The sequence below is a fragment of the Bombina bombina genome, chromosome 5 (assembly GCF_027579735.1).
Source record: "Bombina bombina isolate aBomBom1 chromosome 5, aBomBom1.pri, whole genome shotgun sequence".
NCBI classification, from domain to species: domain Eukaryota; kingdom Metazoa; phylum Chordata; class Amphibia; order Anura; family Bombinatoridae; genus Bombina; species Bombina bombina.
Window position 1 is genome coordinate 1,114,731,552 of NC_069503.1, and position 22,800 is coordinate 1,114,754,351.

General features: G+C 40.4%; 1 protein-coding gene across 3 annotated transcripts in view; it reads right to left on the bottom strand.

Annotated features, from left to right (window-relative positions):
* The window catches only part of TSNARE1 (t-SNARE domain containing 1), a 1,244,582-nt gene that overhangs the window by 590,305 nt on the left and 631,477 nt on the right, over nucleotides 1–22,800 (bottom strand). For all 3 annotated transcript variants that reach the window (XM_053715403.1, XM_053715402.1, XM_053715404.1), the window contains one exon: nucleotides 6,362–6,439. In XM_053715403.1, coding sequence (XP_053571378.1) covers nucleotides 6,362–6,439 — 78 coding nt within the window. The remainder of the gene's footprint in view (nucleotides 1–6,361; nucleotides 6,440–22,800) is intronic.

Genomic DNA, 22,800 nt, shown 5'->3' on the forward strand with positions numbered 1-22,800 from the left:
GGAGCAGTGGCTAATCCGAAAGGAAGCGCCACGAACTGGTAATGTTTGTCCAGGAATGCAAACCTTAGGAACCGATGATGTTCCTTGTGGATAGGAATATGTAGATACGCATCCTTTAAATCCACCGTGGTCATGAATTGACCTTCCTGGATGGAAGGAAGGATAGTTCGAATGGTTTCCATCTTGAAAGATGGGACCTTGAGAAATTTGTTTAAGATCTTGAGATCTAGGATTGGTCTGAATGTTCCCTCTTTTTTGGGAACTATGAACAGATTGGAGTAGAACCCCATCCCTTGTTCTCTCAATGGAACAGGATGAATCACTCCCATTTTTAACAGGTCTTCTACGCACAGTAAGAACGCCTGTCTTTTTATGTGGTCTGAAGACAACTGAGACCTGTGGAACCTTCCCCTTGGGGGAAGTCCCTTGAATTCCAGAAGATAACCCTGGGAGACTATTTCTAGCGCCCAAGGATCCAGAACATCTCTTGCCCAAGCCTGAGCGAAGAGAGAGAGTCTGCCCCCCACCAGATCCGGTCCCGGATCGGGGGCCGATATTTCATGCTGTCTTGGTAGCAGTGGCAGGTTTCTTTGCCTGCTTTCCCTTGTTCCAGCCTTGCATTGGTCTCCAAGCTGGCTTGGCCTGAGAAGTATTACCTTCTTGCTTAGAGGACGTAGCACCTTGGGCTGGTCCGTTTTTACGAAAGGGACGAAAATTAGGTCTATTTTTTGCCTTGAAAGGCCGATCCTGAGGAAGGGCATGGCCCTTACCCCCAGTGATATCAGAGATAATCTCTTTCAAGTCAGGACCAAACAGCGTTTTCCCCTTGAAAGGAATGTTTAGTAGCTTGTTCTTGGAAGACGCATCAGCCGACCAAGATTTCAACCAAAGCGCTCTGCGCGCCACAATAGCAAACCCAGAATTCTTAGCCGCTAACTTAGCCAATTGCAAAGAGGCGTCAAGAGTGAAAGAATTAGCCAATTTGAGAGCATTGACTCTGTCCATAATCTCCTCATAAGGAGGCGAGTCACTATCGAGCACCTTAATCAGTTCATCAAACCAGAAATATGCGGCTGTAGTGACAGGGACAATGCATGAAATGGGTTGTAGAAGGTAACCCTGCTGAACAAACATCTTTTTAAGCAAACCTTCTAATTTTTTATCCATAGGATCTTTGAAAGCACAACTATCCTCTATGGGAATAGTGGTGCGTTTGTTTAAAGTAGAAACCGCTCCCTCGACCTTGGGGACTGACTGCCATAAGTCCTTTCTGGGGTCGACCATAGGAAACAATTTTTTAAATATGGGGGGAGGGACGAAAGGAATACCGGGCCTTTCCCATTCTTTATTAACAATGTCCGCCACCCGCTTGGGTATAGGAAAAGCTTCTGGGAGCCCCGGCACCTCTAGGAACTTGTCCATTTTACATAGTTTCTCTGGGATGACCAAATTTTCACAATCATCCAAAGTGGATAATACCTCCTTAAGCAAAATGCGGAGATGTTCCAATTTAAATTTAAAAGTAATCACATCAGATTCAGCCTGCTGAGAAATATTCCCTAAATCAGTAATTTCTCCCTCAGACAAAACCTCCCTGGCCCCCTCAGATTGGGTTAGGGGCCCTTCAGAGATATTAATATCAGCGTCGTCATGCTCTTCAGTAACTAAAACAGAGCATCCACGCTTACGCTGAACAGGGTTCATTTTGGCTAAAATGTTTTTGACAGAATTATCCATTACAGCCGTTAATTGTTGCATAGTAAGGAGTATTGGCGCGCTAGATGTACTAGGGGCCTCCTGAGTGGGCAAGACTCGTGTAGACGAAGGAGGGAATGATGCAGTACCATGCTTACTCCCCTCACTTGAGGAATCATCTTGGGCATCATTGTCATTATCACATAAATCACATTTATTTAAATGAATAGGAATTCTGGCTTCCCCACATTCAGAACACAGTCTATCTGGTAGTTCAGACATGTTAAACAGGCATAAACTTGATAAGAAAGTACAAAAAACGTTTTGAAATAAAACCGTTACTGTCACTTTAAATTTTAAACTGAACACACTTTATTACTGCAATTGCGAAAAAACATGAAGGAATTGTTCAAAATTCACCAAACTTTCACCACAGTGTCTTAAAGCCTTGAAAATATTGCACACCAAATTTGGAAGCTTTAACCCTTAAAATAACGGAACCGGAGCCGTTTTAAGCTTTAACCCCTTTACAGTCCCTGGTATCTGCTTTGCTGAGACCCAACCAAACCCAAGGGGAATACGATACCAAATGATGCCTTCAGAAGACTTTTTTAAGTATCAGAGCTCCTCTCACATGCGACTGCATGCCATGCCTCTCAAAAACAAGTGCGCAACACCGGCGCGAAAATGAGACTCTGCCTATGCTTTGGGAAAGCCCCTAAAGAATAAGGTGTCTAAAACAGTGCCTGCCGATATTATTATATCAAAATACCCAGAATAAATGATTCCTCAAGGCTAAATAAGTGTTAATATCAATCGATTTAGCCCAAAAAATGTCTACAGTCTAAATAAGCCCTTGTGAAGCCCTTATTTACAATCGTAATAAACATGGCTTACCGGATCCCATAGGGAAAATGACAGCTTCCAGCATTACATCGTCTTGTTAGAATGTGTCATACCTCAAGCAGCAAAGACTGCAAACTGTTCCCCCAACTGAAGTTAATGCTCTCAACAGTCCTGTGTGGAACAGCCATGGATTTTAGTTACGGTTGCTAAAATCATTTTCCTCATACAAACAGAATTCTTCATCTCTTTTCTGTTTCTGAGTAAATAGTACGTACCAGCACTATTTGAAAATAACAAACTCTTGATTGAATAATGAAAAACTACAGTTAAACACTAAAAAACTCTAAGCCATCTCCGTGGAGATGTTGCCTGTACAACGGCAAAGAGAATGACTGGGGTAGGCGGAGCCTAGGAGGGATCATGTGACCAGCTTTGCTGGGCTCTTTGCCATTTCCTGTTGGGGAAGAGAATATCCCACAAGTAAGGATGACGCCGTGGACCGGACACACCTATGTTGGAGAAATTTATTTATTTTATTTTTTTTGCGCCAAAAAAGTCCGCGCCAAGAATGACGCAATAAAATGAAGCATTTTCAGCCCCCGCGAGCCTAACAGCCCACAGGGAAAAAAGTCAAATTTTAAGGTAAGAAAAAAATTGATTATTCAAATGCATTATCCCAAATAATGAAACTGACTGTCTGAAATAAGGAATATTGAACATCCTGAATCAAGGCAAATAAATGTTTAAATACAAATATTTAGAACTTTATACAAAAGTGCCCAACCATAGCTTAGAGTGTCACAGAAAATAAGACTTACTTACCCCAGGACACTCATCTACATGTAGTAGAAAGCCAAACCAGTACTGAAACGAGAATCAGTAGAGGTAATGGTATATATAAGAGTATATTGTCGATCTGAAAAGGGAGGTAAGTGATGAATCTCTACGACCGATAACAGAGAACCTATGAAATAGACCCCGTAGAAGGAGATCATTGAATTCAAATAGGCAATACTCTCTTCACATCCCTCTGACAGTCACTGCACGCTGAGAGGAAAACCGGGCTCCAGCCTGCTGCGGAGCGCATATCAACGTAGAATCTAGCACAAACTTACTTCACCACCTCCACGGGAGGCAAAGTTTGTAAAACTAATTTGTGGGTGTGGTGAGGGGTGTATTTATAGGCATTTTGAGGTTTGGGAAACTTTGCCCCTCCTGGTAGGAATGTATATCCCATACGTCACTAGCTCATGGACTCTTGCTAATTACATGAAAGAAAAGTCAGCACTTACCTTTAACTCTGTCCGACAGCAGGACAGACCAGCAGGTTTAAGAGGTCTTCTCCATTCCATAGCCCTGTGGAAAATGATAAAAGCCTGAGTAAGTTTGCTTAGGCCATCAGGATAAGGGCAGCATAAATGTATGGGAGGTGCAGTGAGAATTATGTCCCACCAGTTCCCATTGTTCTAAAGCCACCAAAGCCCTACTGAAGAGACTGATATGGACTACGGCTACACCTTAGAACAAAGCAGCACAATCTTGCACTACACTTTAAAAATAATAAACTCTTGATTTAAGAATCTTTTCTAACACCTCACGTTACCACATCCTATCACTAACGTATGCAAAGAGAATGACTGGAGTGGGTGGGAAGGGAGGAGCTATTTAACAGCTCCACTGTGGTGCTCTTTGCCTCCTCCTGCTGACCAGGAAGTGAATATCCCATTAGTAATTAAGATGATCTGTGGACTCATTGTGTCTTAAAAAAGAAAATATATTCCCTAGAGTGGTCAAAAAATGCAATTCTGCAGCAAATGCTGCAAGCTGCCTACACCAGCAATTTGGTTTGCAGGCAGCATTTTGAAGGGAAACGAAAACATATATGCTGATACATTTTCTTATTTCATAATGTTGAGTCCACAAATCCTAACGTGGGATATATCTTCTATTCATAAGGAGGTGGTAAAAAACCCATAAATTACATAGAACGCTATATATGCACATTACCAAGCAGAGAAGGAAAGCTAGACCAGGACAGGGTCATAGCAGGGTAAATTAAGTGTAAAACACTACCTGCTGCCAACTGAAGTGAATATTAACCAAGGGCAGGGTCATGCATTCTCTACACCATAAAAGAAATCTATTAGGTAAGCATGAATGGGCTTTTTTTCTTGAAAATGATGGTGAGAGTCCATTTAATGCTAGAAACTGCTCTGCAATTAAAGATATATTATTACCCCCTCCAGTGCAGCTCCAAAACAGCTAATAACTTGCACATTTCCAAAAGTTAAGATGGCCACAGCTCCAGAAGGGATGTGGATTACATATAATGCAAATTGCAAACTCTCCTATAAAAGCTTAACCCCTTAGCATACAAACACAGAACAGGGCCAAACTAAGTAAGCTTGCAGCTTGAGTGACAGTGAGTAAGGTTGCTGAATGCTGGAAATGGGGTGGAGTGAAGCTTTTCAATGCAGGTGTGTTCTACCTCCCCCAGGTGGACAGGAAATAGATCCCACTTGTGACGATTTGTGGGATCTCATAGTATTTATTTCAAGCACTATCCTGCCATTTTTTTCAATAAATACAATTTCTCTTAACCTATTTTCCCAGCAACCATTTGACTGGTTCAATGACCAATAAGTTAATGGGTCTTTTGCATATGACAACTAAAATGATTCTAACCTGATAATTTATTATTAATTTATTAATTTCCTTCTTGGCAGTGAGAGTCCACGATGACATTCATGACCTGTGTGAAATACTATTCCTGGCCACCAGGAGGAGGCAAAGACACCCCAAACAAAACTATAGATATCCCTCCCGCATCCCCTACCCTCCAGTAGTTCACTGCTGGGCCGTACACAAAACTGGCCTTAGAGGGAATGCAGCTCATAAGGTACAGAAACACTGCTCCCCACTCCACTGAGATCGTAATCTGAGGGCCCAAGCCAACAGACACCGACCAAGAAGCCATGTCTATCCCCCACTCTACCTCCATATGACAAGGCAAAGAACTACTGGAGGGTAGGGGAAGTGGGAGGAATATTTATAGTCTTGTTTGGATTGTCTTTGCCTCCTCCTGGTGGCCAGAAATAGTATTTCCTATAGGTCATGAATGTGATTGTGGACCCTCACTGCTAACAGAAGGAAACAGAGGTTTATGATAGTAGTTTGAAAGAAAGGGGCCTCCTATATTTTCAAAAAGAGGACTTCTGTGCCTTTAGGTGACAGCAGACCACAGTGACAGGATCCTTTTTTTATACTCCTATAATCAAATATTCAGCATCAAAAAAGTAAAAGCTATGTGTTGCATTTATTAGTGTGAGATCAAGCTGCTTTTTATAATTTATAAAACTGAGGAAAATTAAGGCACTACATCAAAGGCTAGAATTCTTTTAAATTATGCATATTATAGCAAAAATCATTTAAAACAATGTCAAGATTCTCACAGCTAAGCTGAAGGGAAAAATAAGAAGATTTTCAACATATCGTATTTGTCACAGAGGGTACAATGCTGTTTTACTACATGATTATAGTGAATACATTGTCCTTTACAGCGCAGCCCACACCCTCCTGCTAGTGTGTGTGTTTTTATATGTATGCACTTGATGAGACATCGCCTTTTAACAAACACTGCAGGTGCATTAGCAAACAGTAAATTGGAGGAAAATACAAAATGCAGTGCTTAAGATCTAGGTAGGGCATTGTGTTGATGGCTCTATACGCAGACAATTACTGGAATCTAGTGATTGCATGATAAAAAATAAAAACAGAAAAAGCCACAGCAACAAGGAAAAATCCTGCGTGTGATACCCACCATTAGTATTTATACCAAGCACATCCCCAGAAGTTAGCTGGAACACTTCTTGCAGTTCATCTGGATCAATCTGTGTGGCTAAAATAGAAACATATATAGTAAACATTCAGCAAAAAAGTATTCTATACAGGTGACCTTAAAGAGACAGTAAAGTTCAAATTAAACTTAAATGGATTGGACAGAGCATACCGTGTTAAACAACTTTCCAATTTACTTCTATTTTATGTTTTGTTTTCTCTTGGTATCCATTGTAATCCTAAGTGGGCTCAGGAGCGTGCATGTGCCTTTAGCCATCTGGCAGAAGTGCACGAATCAATGTTTATAGCAATGTTATACATAATTGCAAACGCTGCTGCTGTAGTGTATTAAAAACATGTTTACGCTCCGAAACTCCCATCAGCCAACTTAGTGTTACTCGCCAACAAAGGATTCCAAGAGAAAAACAAAAACAAATTAGATAACAGAAGTCAAGTTGAAAGTTGTTCTAATCGAATCACAAATGTGTAATTTTGACTTTACTGTCCCTTTAAATACATAATTACCTCATATGTGAGAGTTTATTTGTCAAGAAACATTGTAACTACATCCATTTTGGCCAATTTTCCAATCAGCAGCGCTAGTCGCATGACTCAGGTGTGAAACTAGCTCTGCTGATTGGATCAGCTGTGTTTTGTGCACAAGACCAGTAGCATTTTGTACAATGTGTTTAAACACACCATGATCTGTGTTTGATAGTCTTACAATTACATGCTCAGATAAGAAAATGCTTATATTTTTACTAAAATGGCCTTTTAACTATTTTGTAATATACTTATTTATAACCAAATTAATATTCTCTTTATTATGTATAATTTAAAGGGACATTAAACTGCGTTGCACAACTACAAAAGAATAGTAACTACTCCCTAGGTTACTGTTCAGCAGCTCTTTTCAAATTAGTTTTCCTATTTTAATAGCTTAAATGTGCCAGATACTGAAGCTCCGCCTCTTCATACTGGGCCCCACCATCTTGGAGCTTAAAGGCTGTAAGACACTGCAAGCGATGCGGCGCGAAGCGAAGCAGCTGCTTCGCATTGCTTCTGAAGATCAAATATTTCATCTCTGAGCGCTCAGCTACGCGACCTGACGCAGCAGAGTTCTCAGATATGAAAAGGCAAGACACACTGAGCGCGCACAGCCACATCCACACGCTACGTGCCGCCCGGCTTGCAGTGTCTCATCTCACAGCCTTAAGTATTCTCACAGCCTGTGAAAGAAGCAGTTTGCATTTACATATCAATGAGGTTGACAACTGTATAATGTGCATAACACAAAGCAGAAGCTGTACATTTAGCAGTAACTGCATTGCTCTATATTATTGTTAAGTGCTTTAGAAATATAATTTGTGTAACTGTAAAACTGTGTAAAATAAGGTCACAATGTATCCTGCACACTAACCTGAAGCACATTACACAGCTGTAACAAAAGCTCACATAATGTATCCTGCACACTAACCTGAAGCACATTACACAGCTGTAACAAAAGCTCACATAACTTATCCTGCACACTAACCTGAAGCACATTACACAGCTGTAACAAAAGCTCACATAATGTATCCTGCACACTAACCTGAAGCACATTACACAGCTGTAACAAAAGCTCACATAATGTATCCTGCACACTAACCTGAAGCACATTACACAGCTGTAACAAAAGCTCACATAATGTATCCTGCACACTAACCTGAAGCACATTACACAGCTGTAACAAAAGCTCACATAATGTATCCTGCACACTAACCTGAAGCACATTACACAGCTGTAACAAAAGCTCACATAACTTATCCTGCACACTAACCTGAAGCACATTACACAGCTGTAACAAAAGCTCACATAATGTATCCTGCACACTAACCTGAAGCACATTACACAGCTGTAACAAAAGCTCACATAATGTATCCTGCACACTAACCTGAAGCACATTACACAGCTGTAACAAAAGCTCACATAATGTATCCTGCACACTAACCTGAAGCACATTACACAGCTGTAACAAAAGCTCACATAATGTATCCTGCACACTAACCTGAAGCACATTACACAGCTGTAACAAAAGCTCACATAATGTATCCTGCACACTAACCTGAAGCACATTACACAGCTGTAACAAAAGCTCACATAATGTATCCTGCACACTAACCTGAAGCACATTACACAGCTGTAACAAAAGCTCACATAATGTATCCTGCACACTAACCTGAAGCACATTACACAGCTGTAACAAAAGCTCACATAATGTATCCTGCACACTAACCTGAAGCACATTACACAGCTGTAACAAAAGCTCACATAATGTATCCTGCACACTAACCTGAAGCACATTACACAGCTGTAACAAAAGCTCACATAATGTATCCTGCACACTAACCTGAAGCACATTACACAGCTGTAACAAAAGCTCACATAATGTATCCTGCACACTAACCTGAAGCACATTACACAGCTGTAACAAAAGCTCACATAATGTATCCTGCACACTAACCTGAAGCACATTACACAGCTGTAACAAAAGCTCACATAATGTATCCTGCACACTAACCTGAAGCACATTACACAGCTGTAACAAAAGCTCACATAATGTATCCTGCACACTAACCTGAAGCACATTACACAGCTGTAACAAAAGCTCACATAATGTATCCTGCACACTAACCTGAAGCACATTACACAGCTGTAACAAAAGCTCACATAATGTATCCTGCACACTAACCTGAAGCACATTACACAGCTGTAACAAAAGCTCACATAATGTATCCTGCACACTAACCTGAAGCACATTACACAGCTGTAACAAAAGCTCACATAATGTATCCTGCACACTAACCTGAAGCACATTACACAGCTGTAACAAAAGCTCACATAATGTATCCTGCACACTAACCTGAAGCACATTACACAGCTGTAACAAAAGCTCACATAATGTATCCTGCACACTAACCTGAAGCACATTACACAGCTGTAACAAAAGCTCACATAATGTATCCTGCACACTAACCTGAAGCACATTACACAGCTGTAACAAAAGCTCACATAATGTATCCTGCACACTAACCTGAAGCACATTACACAGCTGTAACAAAAGCTCACATAATGTATCCTGCACACTAACCTGAAGCACATTACACAGCTGTAACAAAAGCTCACATAATGTATCCTGCACACTAACCTGAAGCACATTACACAGCTGTAACAAAAGCTCACATAATGTATCCTGCACACTAACCTGAAGCACATTACACAGCTGTAACAAAAGCTCACATAATGTATCCTGCACACTAACCTGAAGCACATTACACAGCTGTAACAAAAGCTCACATAATGTATCCTGCACACTAACCTGAAGCACATTACACAGCTGTAACAAAAGCTCACATAATGTATCCTGCACACTAACCTGAAGCACATTACACAGCTGTAACAAAAGCTCACATAATGTATCCTGCACACTAACCTGAAGCACATTACACAGCTGTAACAAAAGCTCACATAATGTATCCTGCACACTAACCTGAAGCACATTACACAGCTGTAATAAAAGCTCACATAATGTATCCTGCACACTAACCTGAAGCACATTACACAGCTGTAACAAAAGCTCACATAATGTATCCTGCACACTAACCTGAAGCACATTACACAGCTGTAACAAAAGCTCACATAATGTATCCTGCACACTAACCTGAAGCACATTACACAGCTGTAACAAAAGCTCACATAATGTATCCTGCACACTAACCTGAAGCACATTACACAGCTGTAACAAAAGCTCACATAATGTATCCTGCACACTAACCTGAAGCACATTACACAGCTGTAACAAAAGCTCACATAATGTATCCTGCACACTAACCTGAAGCACATTACACAGCTGTAACAAAAGCTCACATAATGTATCCTGCACACTAACCTGAAGCACATTACACAGCTGTAACAAAAGCTCACATAATGTATCCTGCACACTAACCTGAAGCACATTACACAGCTGTAACAAAAGCTCACATAATGTATCCTGCACACTAACCTGAAGCACATTACACAGCTGTAACAAAAGCTCACATAATGTATCCTGCACACTAACCTGAAGCACATTACACAGCTGTAACAAAAGCTCACATAATGTATCCTGCACACTAACCTGAAGCACATTACACAGCTGTAACAAAAGCTCACATAATGTATCCTGCACACTAACCTGAAGCACATTACACAGCTGTAACAAAAGCTCACATAATGTATCCTGCACACTAACCTGAAGCACATTACACAGCTGTAACAAAAGCTCACATAATGTATCCTGCACACTAACCTGAAGCACATTACACAGCTGTAACAAAAGCTCACATAATGTATCCTGCACACTAATCTGAAGCACATTACACAGCTGTAACAAAAGCTCACATAATGTATCCTGCACACTAACCTGAAGCACATTACACAGCTGTAACAAAAGCTCACATAATGTATCCTGCACACTAACCTGAAGCACATTACACAGCTGTAACAAAAGCTCACATAATGTATCCTGCACACTAACCTGAAGCACATTACACAGCTGTAACAAAAGCTCACATAATGTATCCTGCACACTAACCTGAAGCACATTACACAGCTGTAACAAAAGCTCACATAATGTATCCTGCACACTAGCCTGAAGCACATTACACAGCTGTAACAAAAGCTCACATAAATGTATCCTGCACACTAACCTGAAGCACATTACACAGCTGTAACAAAAGCTCACATAATGTATCCTGCACACTAACCTGAAGCACATTACACAGCTGTAACAAAAGCTCACATAATGTATCCTGCACACTAACCTGAAGCACATTACACAGCTGTAACAAAAGCTCACATAATGTATCCTGCACACTAACCTGAAGCACATTACACAGCTGTAACAAAAGCTCACATAATGTATCCTGCACACTAACCTGAAGCACATTACACAGCTGTAACAAAAGCTCACATAATGTATCCTGCACACTAACCTGAAGCACATTACACAGCTGTAACAAAAGCTCACATAATGTATCCTGCACACTAACCTGAAGCACATTACACAGCTGTAACAAAAGCTCACATAATGTATCCTGCACACTAATCTGAAGCACATTACACAGCTGTAACAAAAGCTCACATAATGTATCCTGCACACTAACCTGAAGCACATTACACAGCTGTAACAAAAGCTCACATAATGTATCCTGCACACTAACCTGAAGCACATTACACAGCTGTAACAAAAGCTCACATAATGTATCCTGCACACTAACCTGAAGCACATTACACAGCTGTAACAAAAGCTCACATAATGTATCCTGCACACTAACCTGAAGCACATTACACAGCTGTAACAAAAGCTCACATAATGTATCCTGCACACTAACCTGAAGCACATTACACAGCTGTAACAAAAGCTCACATAATGTATCCTGCACACTAACCTGAAGCACATTACACAGCTGTAACAAAAGCTCACATAATGTATCCTGCACACTAACCTGAAGCACATTACACAGCTGTAACAAAAGCTCACATAATGTATCCTGCACACTAACCTGAAGCACATTACACAGCTGTAACAAAAGCTCACATAATGTATCCTGCACACTAACCTGAAGCACATTACACAGCTGTAACAAAAGCTCACATAATGTATCCTGCACACTAACCTGAAGCACATTACACAGCTGTAACAAAAGCTCACATAATGTATCCTGCACACTAACCTGAAGCACATTACACAGCTGTAACAAAAGCTCACATAATGTATCCTGCACACTAACCTGAAGCACATTACACAGCTGTAACAAAAGCTCACATAATGTATCCTGCACACTAACCTGAAGCACATTACACAGCTGTAACAAAAGCTCACATAATGTATCCTGCACACTAACCTGAAGCACATTACACAGCTGTAACAAAAGCTCACATAATGTATCCTGCACACTAACCTGAAGCACATTACACAGCTGTAACAAAAGCTCACATAATGTATCCTGCACACTAACCTGAAGCACATTACACAGCTGTAACAAAAGCTCACATAATGTATCCTGCACACTAATCTGAAGCACATTACACAGCTGTAACAAAAGCTCACATAATGTATCCTGCACACTAACCTGAAGCACATTACACAGCTGTAACAAAAGCTCACATAATGTATCCTGCACACTAACCTGAAGCACATTACACAGCTGTAACAAAAGCTCACATAATGTATCCTGCACACTAACCTGAAGCACATTACACAGCTGTAACAAAAGCTCACATAATGTATCCTGCACACTAACCTGAAGCACATTACACAGCTGTAACAAAAGCTCACATAATGTATCCTGCACACTAATCTGAAGCACATTACACAGCTGTAACAAAAGCTCACATAATGTATCCTGCACACTAACCTGAAGCACATTACACAGCTGTAACAAAAGCTCACATAATGTATCCTGCACACTAACCTGAAGCACATTACACAGCTGTAACAAAAGCTCACATAATGTATCCTGCACACTAACCTGAAGCACATTACACAGCTGTAACAAAAGCTCACATAATGTATCCTGCACACTAACCTGAAGCACATTACACAGCTGTAACAAAAGCTCACATAATGTATCCTGCACACTAACCTGAAGCACATTACACAGCTGTAACAAAAGCTCACATAATGTATCCTGCACACTATCCTGAAGCACATTACACAGCTGTAACAAAAGCTCACATAATGTATCCTGCACACTAACCTGAAGCACATTACACAGCTGTAACAAAAGCTCACATAATGTATCCTGCACACTAACCTGAAGCACATTACACAGCTGTAACAAAAGCTCACATAATGTATCCTGCACACTAACCTGAAGCACATTACACAGCTGTAACAAAAGCTCACATAATGTATCCTGCACACTAACCTGAAGCACATTACACAGCTGTAACAAAAGCTCACATAATGTATCCTGCACACTAACCTGAAGCACATTACACAGCTGTAACAAAAGCTCACATAATGTATCCTGCACACTAACCTGAAGCACATTACACAGCTGTAACAAAAGCTCACATAATGTATCCTGCACACTAACCTGAAGCACATTACACAGCTGTAACAAAAGCTCACATAATGTATCCTGCACACTAACCTGAAGCACATTACACAGCTGTAACAAAAGCTCACATAATGTATCCTGCACACTAACCTGAAGCACATTACACAGCTGTAACAAAAGCTCACATAATGTATCCTGCACACTAACCTGAAGCACATTACACAGCTGTAACAAAAGCTCACATAATGTATCCTGCACACTAACCTGAAGCACATTACACAGCTGTAACAAAAGCTCACATAATGTATCCTGCACACTAACCTGAAGCACATTACACAGCTGTAACAAAAGCTCACATAATGTATCCTGCACACTAACCTGAAGCACATTACACAGCTGTAACAAAAGCTCACATAATGTATCCTGCACACTAACCTGAAGCACATTACACAGCTGTAACAAAAGCTCACATAATGTATCCTGCACACTAACCTGAAGCACATTACACAGCTGTAACAAAAGCTCACATAATGTATCCTGCACACTAACCTGAAGCACATTACACAGCTGTAACAAAAGCTCACATAATGTATCCTGCACACTAACCTGAAGCACATTACACAGCTGTAACAAAAGCTCACATAATGTATCCTGCACACTAACCTGAAGCACATTACACAGCTGTAACAAAAGCTCACATAATGTATCCTGCACACTAACCTGAAGCACATTACACAGCTGTAACAAAAGCTCACATAATGTATCCTGCACACTAACCTGAAGCACATTACACAGCTGTAACAAAAGCTCACATAATGTATCCTGCACACTAACCTGAAGCACATTACACAGCTGTAACAAAAGCTCACATAATGTATCCTGCACACTAACCTGAAGCACATTACACAGCTGTAACAAAAGCTCACATAATGTATCCTGCACACTAACCTGAAGCACATTACACAGCTGTAACAAAAGCTCACATAATGTATCCTGCACACTAACCTGAAGCACATTACACAGCTGTAACAAAAGCTCACATAATGTATCCTGCACACTAACCTAAAGCACATTACACAGCTGTAACAAAAGCTCACATAATGTATCCTGCACACTAACCTGAAGCACATTACACAGCTGCTAACAAAAGCTCACATAATGTATCCTGCACACTAATCTGAAGCACATTACACAGCTGTAACAAAAGCTCACATAATGTATCCTGCACACTAATCTGAAGCACATTACACAGCTGTAACAAAAGCTCACATAATGTATCCTGCACACTAACCTGAAGCACATTACACCGCTGTAACAAAAGCTCACATAATGTATCCTGCACACTAACCTGAAGCACATTACACAGCTGTAACAAAAGCTTACATAATGTATCCTGCACACTAACCTGAAGCACATTACACAGCTGTAACAAAAGCTCACATAATGTATCCTGCACAATAACCTGAAGCACATTACACAGCTGTAACAAAAGCTCACATAATGTATCCTGCACACTAATCTGAAGCACATTACACAGCTGTAACAAAAGCTCACATAATGTATCCTGCACACTAACCTGAAGCACATTACACAGCTGTAACAAAAGCTCACATAATGTATCCTGCACACTAACCTGAAGCACATTACACAGCTGTAACAAAAGCTCACATAATGTATCCTGCACACTAATCTGAAGCACATTACACAGCTGTAACAAAAGCTCACATAATGTATCCTGCACACTAATCTGAAGCACATTACACAGCTGTAACAAAAGCTCACATAATGTATCCTGCACACTAATCTGAAGCACATTACACAGCTGTAACAAAAGCTCACATAATGTATCCTGCACACTAATCTGAAGCACATTACACAGCTGTAACAAAAGCTCACATAATGTATCCTGCACACTAACCTGAAGCACATTACACAGCTGTAACAAAAGCTCACATAATGTATCCTGCACACTAACCTGAAGCACATTACACAGCTGTAACAAAAGCTCACATAATGTATCCTGCACACTAACCTGAAGCACATTACACAGCTGTAACAAAAGCTCACATAATGTATCCTGCACACTAACCTGAAGCACATTACACAGCTGTAACAAAAGCTCACATAATGTATCCTGCACACTAACCTGAAGCACATTACACAGCTGTAACAAAAGCTCACATAATGTATCCTGCACACTAACCTGAAGCACATTACACAGCTGTAACAAAAGCTCACATAATGTATCCTGCACACTAACCTGAAGCACATTACACAGCTGTAACAAAAGCTCACATAATGTATCCTGCACACTAACCTGAAGCACATTACACAGCTGTAACAAAAGCTCACATAATGTATCCTGCACACTAACCTGAAGCACATTACACAGCTGTAACAAAAGCTCACATAATGTATCCTGCACACTAACCTGAAGCACATTACACAGCTGTAACAAAAGCTCACATAATGTATCCTGCACACTAACCTGAAGCACATTACACAGCTGTAACAAAAGCTCACATAATGTATCCTGCACACTAACCTGAAGCACATTACACAGCTGTAACAAAAGCTCACATAATGTATCCTGCACACTAACCTGAAGCACATTACACAGCTGTAACAAAAGCTCACATAATGTATCCTGCACACTAACCTGAAGCACATTACACAGCTGTAACAAAAGCTCACATAATGTATCCTGCACACTAACCTGAAGCACATTACACAGCTGTAACAAAAGCTCACATAATGTATCCTGCACACTAACCTGAAGCACATTACACAGCTGTAACAAAAGCTCACATAATGTATCCTGCACACTAACCTGAAGCACATTACACAGCTGTAACAAAAGCTCACATAATGTATCCTGCACACTAATCTGAAGCACATTACACAGCTGTAACAAAAGCTCACATAATGTATCCTGCACACTAACCTGAAGCACATTACACAGCTGTAACAAAAGCTCACATAATGTATCCTGCACACTAACCTGAAGCACATTACACAGCTGTAACAAAAGCTCACATAATGTATCCTGCACACTAACCTGAAGCACATTACACAGCTGTAACAAAAGCTCACATAATGTATCCTGCACACTAACCTGAAGCACATAACACAGCTGTAACAAAAGCTCACATAATGTATCCTGCACACTAACCTGAAGCACATTACACAGCTGTAACAAAAGCTCACATAATGTATCCTGCACACTAACCTGAAGCACATTACACAGCTGTAACAAAAGCTCACATAATGTATCCTGCACACTAACCTGAAGCACATAACACAGCTGTAACAAAAGCTCACATAATGTATCCTGCACACTAACCTGAAGCACATAACACAGCTGTAACAAAAGCTCACATAATGTATCCTGCACACTAACCTGAAGCACATAACACAGCTGTAACAAAAGCTCACATAAGGTATCCTGCACACTAACCTGAAGCACATAACACAGCTGTAACAAAAGCTCACATAATGTATCCTGCACACTAACCTGAAGCACATTACACAGCTGTAACAAAAGCTCACATAACGTATCCTGCACACTAACCTGAAGCACATTACACAGCTGTAACAAAAGCTCACATAATGTATCCTGCACACTAACCTGAAGCACATTACACAGCTGTAACAAAAGCTCACATAATGTATCCTGCACACTAACCTGAAGCACATTACACAGCTGTAACAAAAACTCACATAATGTATCCTGCACACTAACCTGAAGCACATTACACAGCTGTAACAAAATCTCACATAATGTATCCTGCACACTAACCTGAAGCACATTACACAGATGTAACGAAAGCTCACATAATGTATCCTGCACACTAACCTGAAGCACATTACACCGCTGTAACAAAAGCTCACATAATGTATCCTGCACACTAACCTGAAGCACATTACACAGCTGTAACAAAAGCTCACATAATGTATCCTGCACACTAACCTGAAGCACATTACACAGCTGTAACAAAAGCTCACATAATGTATCCTGCACACTAACCTGAAGCACATTACACAGCTGTAACAAAATCTCACATAATGTATCCTGCACACTAATCTGAAGCACATTACACAGCTGTAACAAAAGCTCACATAATGTATCCTGCACACTAACCTGAAGCACATTACACCGCTGTAACAAAAGCTCACATAACGTATCCTGCACACTAACCTGAAGCACATTACACAGCTGTAACAAAAGCTCACATAACGTATCCTGCACACAAACCTGAAGCACATTACACAGCTGTAACAAAAGCTCACATAATGTATCCTGCACACTAATCTGAAGCACATTACACAGCTGTAACAAAAGCTCACATAATGTATCCTGCACACTAACCTGAAGCACATTACACAGCTGTAACAAAAGCTCACATAATGTATCCTGCACACTAATCTGTAGCACATTACACAGCTGTAACAAAAGCTCACATAATGTATCCTGCACACTAACCTGAAGCACATTACACAGCTGTAACAAAAGCTCACATAATGTATCCTGCACACTAACCTGAAGCACATTACACAGCTGTAACAAAAGCTCACATAATGTATCCTGCACACTAACCCGAAGCACATTACACAGCTGTAACAAAAGCTCACATAATGTATCCTGCACACTAACCTGAAGCACATTACACAGCTGTAACAAAAGCTCACATAATGTATCCTGCACACTAACCTGAAGCACATTACACAGCTGTAACAAAAGCTCACATAATGTATCCTGCACACTAACCTGAAGCACATAACACAGCTGTAACAAAAGCTCACATAATGTATCCTGCACACTAACCTAAAGCACATTACACAGCTGTAACAAAAGCTCACATAATGTATCCTGCACACTAACCTGAAGCACATTACACAGCTGTAACAAAAGCTCACATAATGTATCCTGCACACTAACCTGAAGCACATTACACAGCTGTAACAAAAGCTCACATAATGTATCCTGCACACTCACCTGAAGCACATTACACAGCTGTAACAAAAGCTCACATAATGTATCCTGCACACTAACCTGAAGCACATTACACAGCTGTAACAAAAGCTCACATAATGTATCCTGCACACTAACCTGAAGCACATTACACAGCTGTAACAAAAGCTCACATAATGTATCCTGCACACTAACCTGAAGCACATTACACAGCTGTAACAAAAGCTCACATAAGGTATCCTGCACACTAACCTGAAGCACATTACACAGCTGTAACAAAAGCTCACATAATGTATCCTGCACAATAACCTGAAGCACATTACACAGCTGTAACAAAAGCTCACATAATGTATCCTGCACACTAACCTGAAGCACATTACACAGCTGTAACAAAAGCTCACATAATGTATCCTGCACACTAACCTGAAGCACATAACACAGCTGTAACAAAAGCTCACATAATGTATCCTGCACACTAACCTGAAGCACATTACACAGCTGTAACAAAAGCTCACATAATGTATCCTGCACACTAACCTGAAGCACATTACACAGCTGTAACAAAAGCTCACATAATGTATCCTGCACACTAACCTGAAGCACATTACACAGCTGTAACTAAAGCTCACATAATGTATCCTGCACACTAACCTGAAGCACATTACACAGCTGTAACAAAAGCTCACATAATGTATCCTGCACACTAACCTGAAGCACATTACACCGCTGTAACAAAAGCTCACATAATGTATCCTGCACACTAACCTGAAGCACATTACACAGCTGTAACAAAAGCTCACATAACGTATCCTGCACACTAACCTGAAGCACATTACACAGCTGTAACAAAAGCTCACATAACGTATCCTGCACACTAACCTGAAGCACATTACACAGCTGTAACAAAAGCTCACATAACGTATCCTGCACACTAACCTGAAGCACATAACACAGCTGTAAGAAAAGCTCACATAATGTATCATGCACACTAATCTGAAGCACATTACACCGCTGTAACAAAAGCTCACATAATGTATCCTGCACATTAACCTGAAGCACATTACACAGCTGTAACAAAAGCTCACATAATGTATCCTGCACACTAACCTGAAGCACATTACACAGCTGTAACAAAAGCTCACATAATGTATCCTGCACACTAACCTGAAGCACATTACACAGCTGTAACAAAAGCTCACATAATGAATCCTGCACACTAACCTGAAGCACATTACACAGCTGTAACAAAAGCTCACATAATGTATCCTGCACACTAGCCTGAAACACATTACACAGCTGTAACAAAAGCTCACATAACTTATCCTGCACTCTAACCTGAAGCACATTACACAGCTGTAACAAAAGCTCACATAATGTATCCTGCACACTAATCTGAAGCACATTACACAGCTGTAACAAAAGCTCACATAACGTATCCTGCACACTAATCTGAAGCACATTACACCGCTGTAACAAAAGCTCACATAACGTATCCTGCACACTAACCTGAAGCACATTACACAGCTGTAACAAAAGCTTACATAATGTATCCTGCACACTAACCTGAAGCACATTACACAGCTGTAACAAAAGCTCACATAATGTATCCTGCACAATAACCTGAAGCACATTACACAGCTGTAACAAAAGCTCACATAATGTATCCTGCACACTAATCTGAAGCACATTACACAGCTGTAACAAAAGCTCATATAATGTATCCTGCACACTAACCTGAAGCACATTACACCACTGTAACAAAAGCTCACATAATGTATCCTGCACACTAACCTGAAGCACATTACACAGCTGTAACAAAAGCTCACATAATGTATCCTGCACAATAACCTGAAGCACATTACACAGCTGTAACAAAAGCTCACATAATGTATCCTGCTCACTAATCTGAAGCACATTACACCGCTGTAACAAAAGCTCACATAATGTATCATTCACACTAATCTGAAGCACATTACACCGCTGTAACAAAAGCTCACATAATGTATCCTGCACACTAATCTGAAGCACATTACACAGCTGTAACAAAAGCTCACATAATGTATCCTGCACACTAACCTGAAGCACATTACACAGCTGTAACAAAAGCTCACATAATGTATCCTGCACACTAACCTGAAGCACATAACACGGCTGTAACAAAAGCTCACATAATGTATCCTGCACACTAACCTGAAGCACATAACACGGCTGTAACAAAAGCTCACATAATGTATCCTGCACACTAACCTGAAGCACATAACACAGCTGTAACAAAAGCTCACATAAGGTATCCTGCACACTAACCTGAAGCACATAACACAGCTGTAACAAAAGCTCACATAATGTATCCTGCACACTAACCTGAAGCACATTACACAGCTGTAACAAAAGCTCACATAATGTATCCTGCACACTAACCTGAAGCACATAACACAGCTGTAACAAAAGCTCACATAATGTATCCTGCACACTAACCTGAAGCACATAACACAGCTGTAACAAAAGCTCACATAAATGTATCCTGCACACTATCCTGAAGCACATAACACAGCTGTAACAAAAGCTCACATAATGTATCCTGCACACTAACCTGAAGCACATAACACAGCTGTAACAAAAGCTCACATAATGTATCCTGCACACTAACCTGAAGCACATTACACAGCTGTAACAAAAGCTCACATAATGTATCCTGCACACTAACCTGAAGCACATTACACAGCTGTAACAAAAGCTCACATAACGTATCCTGCACACTAACCTGAAGCACATTACACAGCTGTAACAAAAGCTCACATAATGTATCCTGCACACTAACCTGAAGCACATTACACAGCTGTAACAAAAGCTCACATAATGTATCCTGCACACTAACCTGAAGCACATTACACAGCTGTAACAAAAGCTCACATAATGTATCCTGCACACTAACCTGAAGCACATTACACAGCTGTAACAAAAGCTCACATAATGTATCCTGCACACTAACCTGAAGCACATGACACAGCTGTAACAAAAGCTCACATAACGTATCCTGCACACTAATCTGAAGTACATTACACAGCTGTAACAAAAGCTCACATAATGTATCCTGCAAACTAACCTGAAGCACATTACACAGCTGTAACAAAAGCTCACATAACGTATCCTGCACACTAATCTGAAGCACATTACACAGCTGTAACAAAAGCTCACATAACGTATCCTGCACACTAATCTGAAGCACATTACACCGCTGTAACAAAAGCTCACATAATGTATCCTGCACACTAATCTGAAGCACATTACACCGCTGTAACAAAAGCTCACATAATGTATCCTGCACACTAACCTGAAGTATATTACACCGCTGTAACAAAATCTCACATAATGTATCCTGCACACTAATCTGAAGTACATTACACAGCTGTAACAAAAGCTCACATAATGTATCCTGAACACTAACCTGAAGCACATTACACCGCTGTAACAAAAGCTCACATAATGTATCCTGCACACTAACCTGAAGCACATTACACAGCTGTAACAAAAGCTCACATAATGTATCCTGCACACTAAACTGAAGCACATTACACAGCTGTAACAAAAGCTCACATAAATGTATCCTGCACACTAACCTGAAGCACATTACACAGCTGTAACAAAAGCTCACATAACGTATCCTGCACACTAACCTGAAGCACATTACAAAGCTGTAACAAAAGCTCACATAACGTATCCTGCACACTAGCCTGATGCACATTACACAGCTGTAACAAAAGCTCACATAATGTATCCTGCACACTAACCTGAAGCACATTACACAGCTGTAACAAAAGCTCACATAATGTATCCTGCACACTAACCTGAAGCACATTACACAGCTGTAACAAAAGCTCACATAAATGTATCCTGCACACTAACCTGAAGCACATTACACAGCTGTAACAAAAGCTCACATAATGTATCCTGCACACTAACCTGAAGCACATTACACCGCTGTAACAAAAGCTCACATAATGTATCCTGCACACTAACCTGAAGCACATTACACAGCTGTAACAAAAGCTCACATAATGTATCCTGCACACTAACCTGAAGCACATTACACAGCCGTAACAAAAGCTCACATAATGTATCCTGCACACTAAACTGAAGCACATTACACAGCTGTAACAAAAACTCACATAATGTATCCTACACACTAACCTAAAGCACATTACACAGCTGTAATAAAAGCTCACATAATGTATCCTGCACACTCACCTGAAGCACATTACACAGCTGTAACAAAATCTCACATAATGTATCCTGCACACTAACCTGAAGCACATTACACAGCTGTAACAAAATCTCACATAATGTATCCTGCACACTAACCTGAAG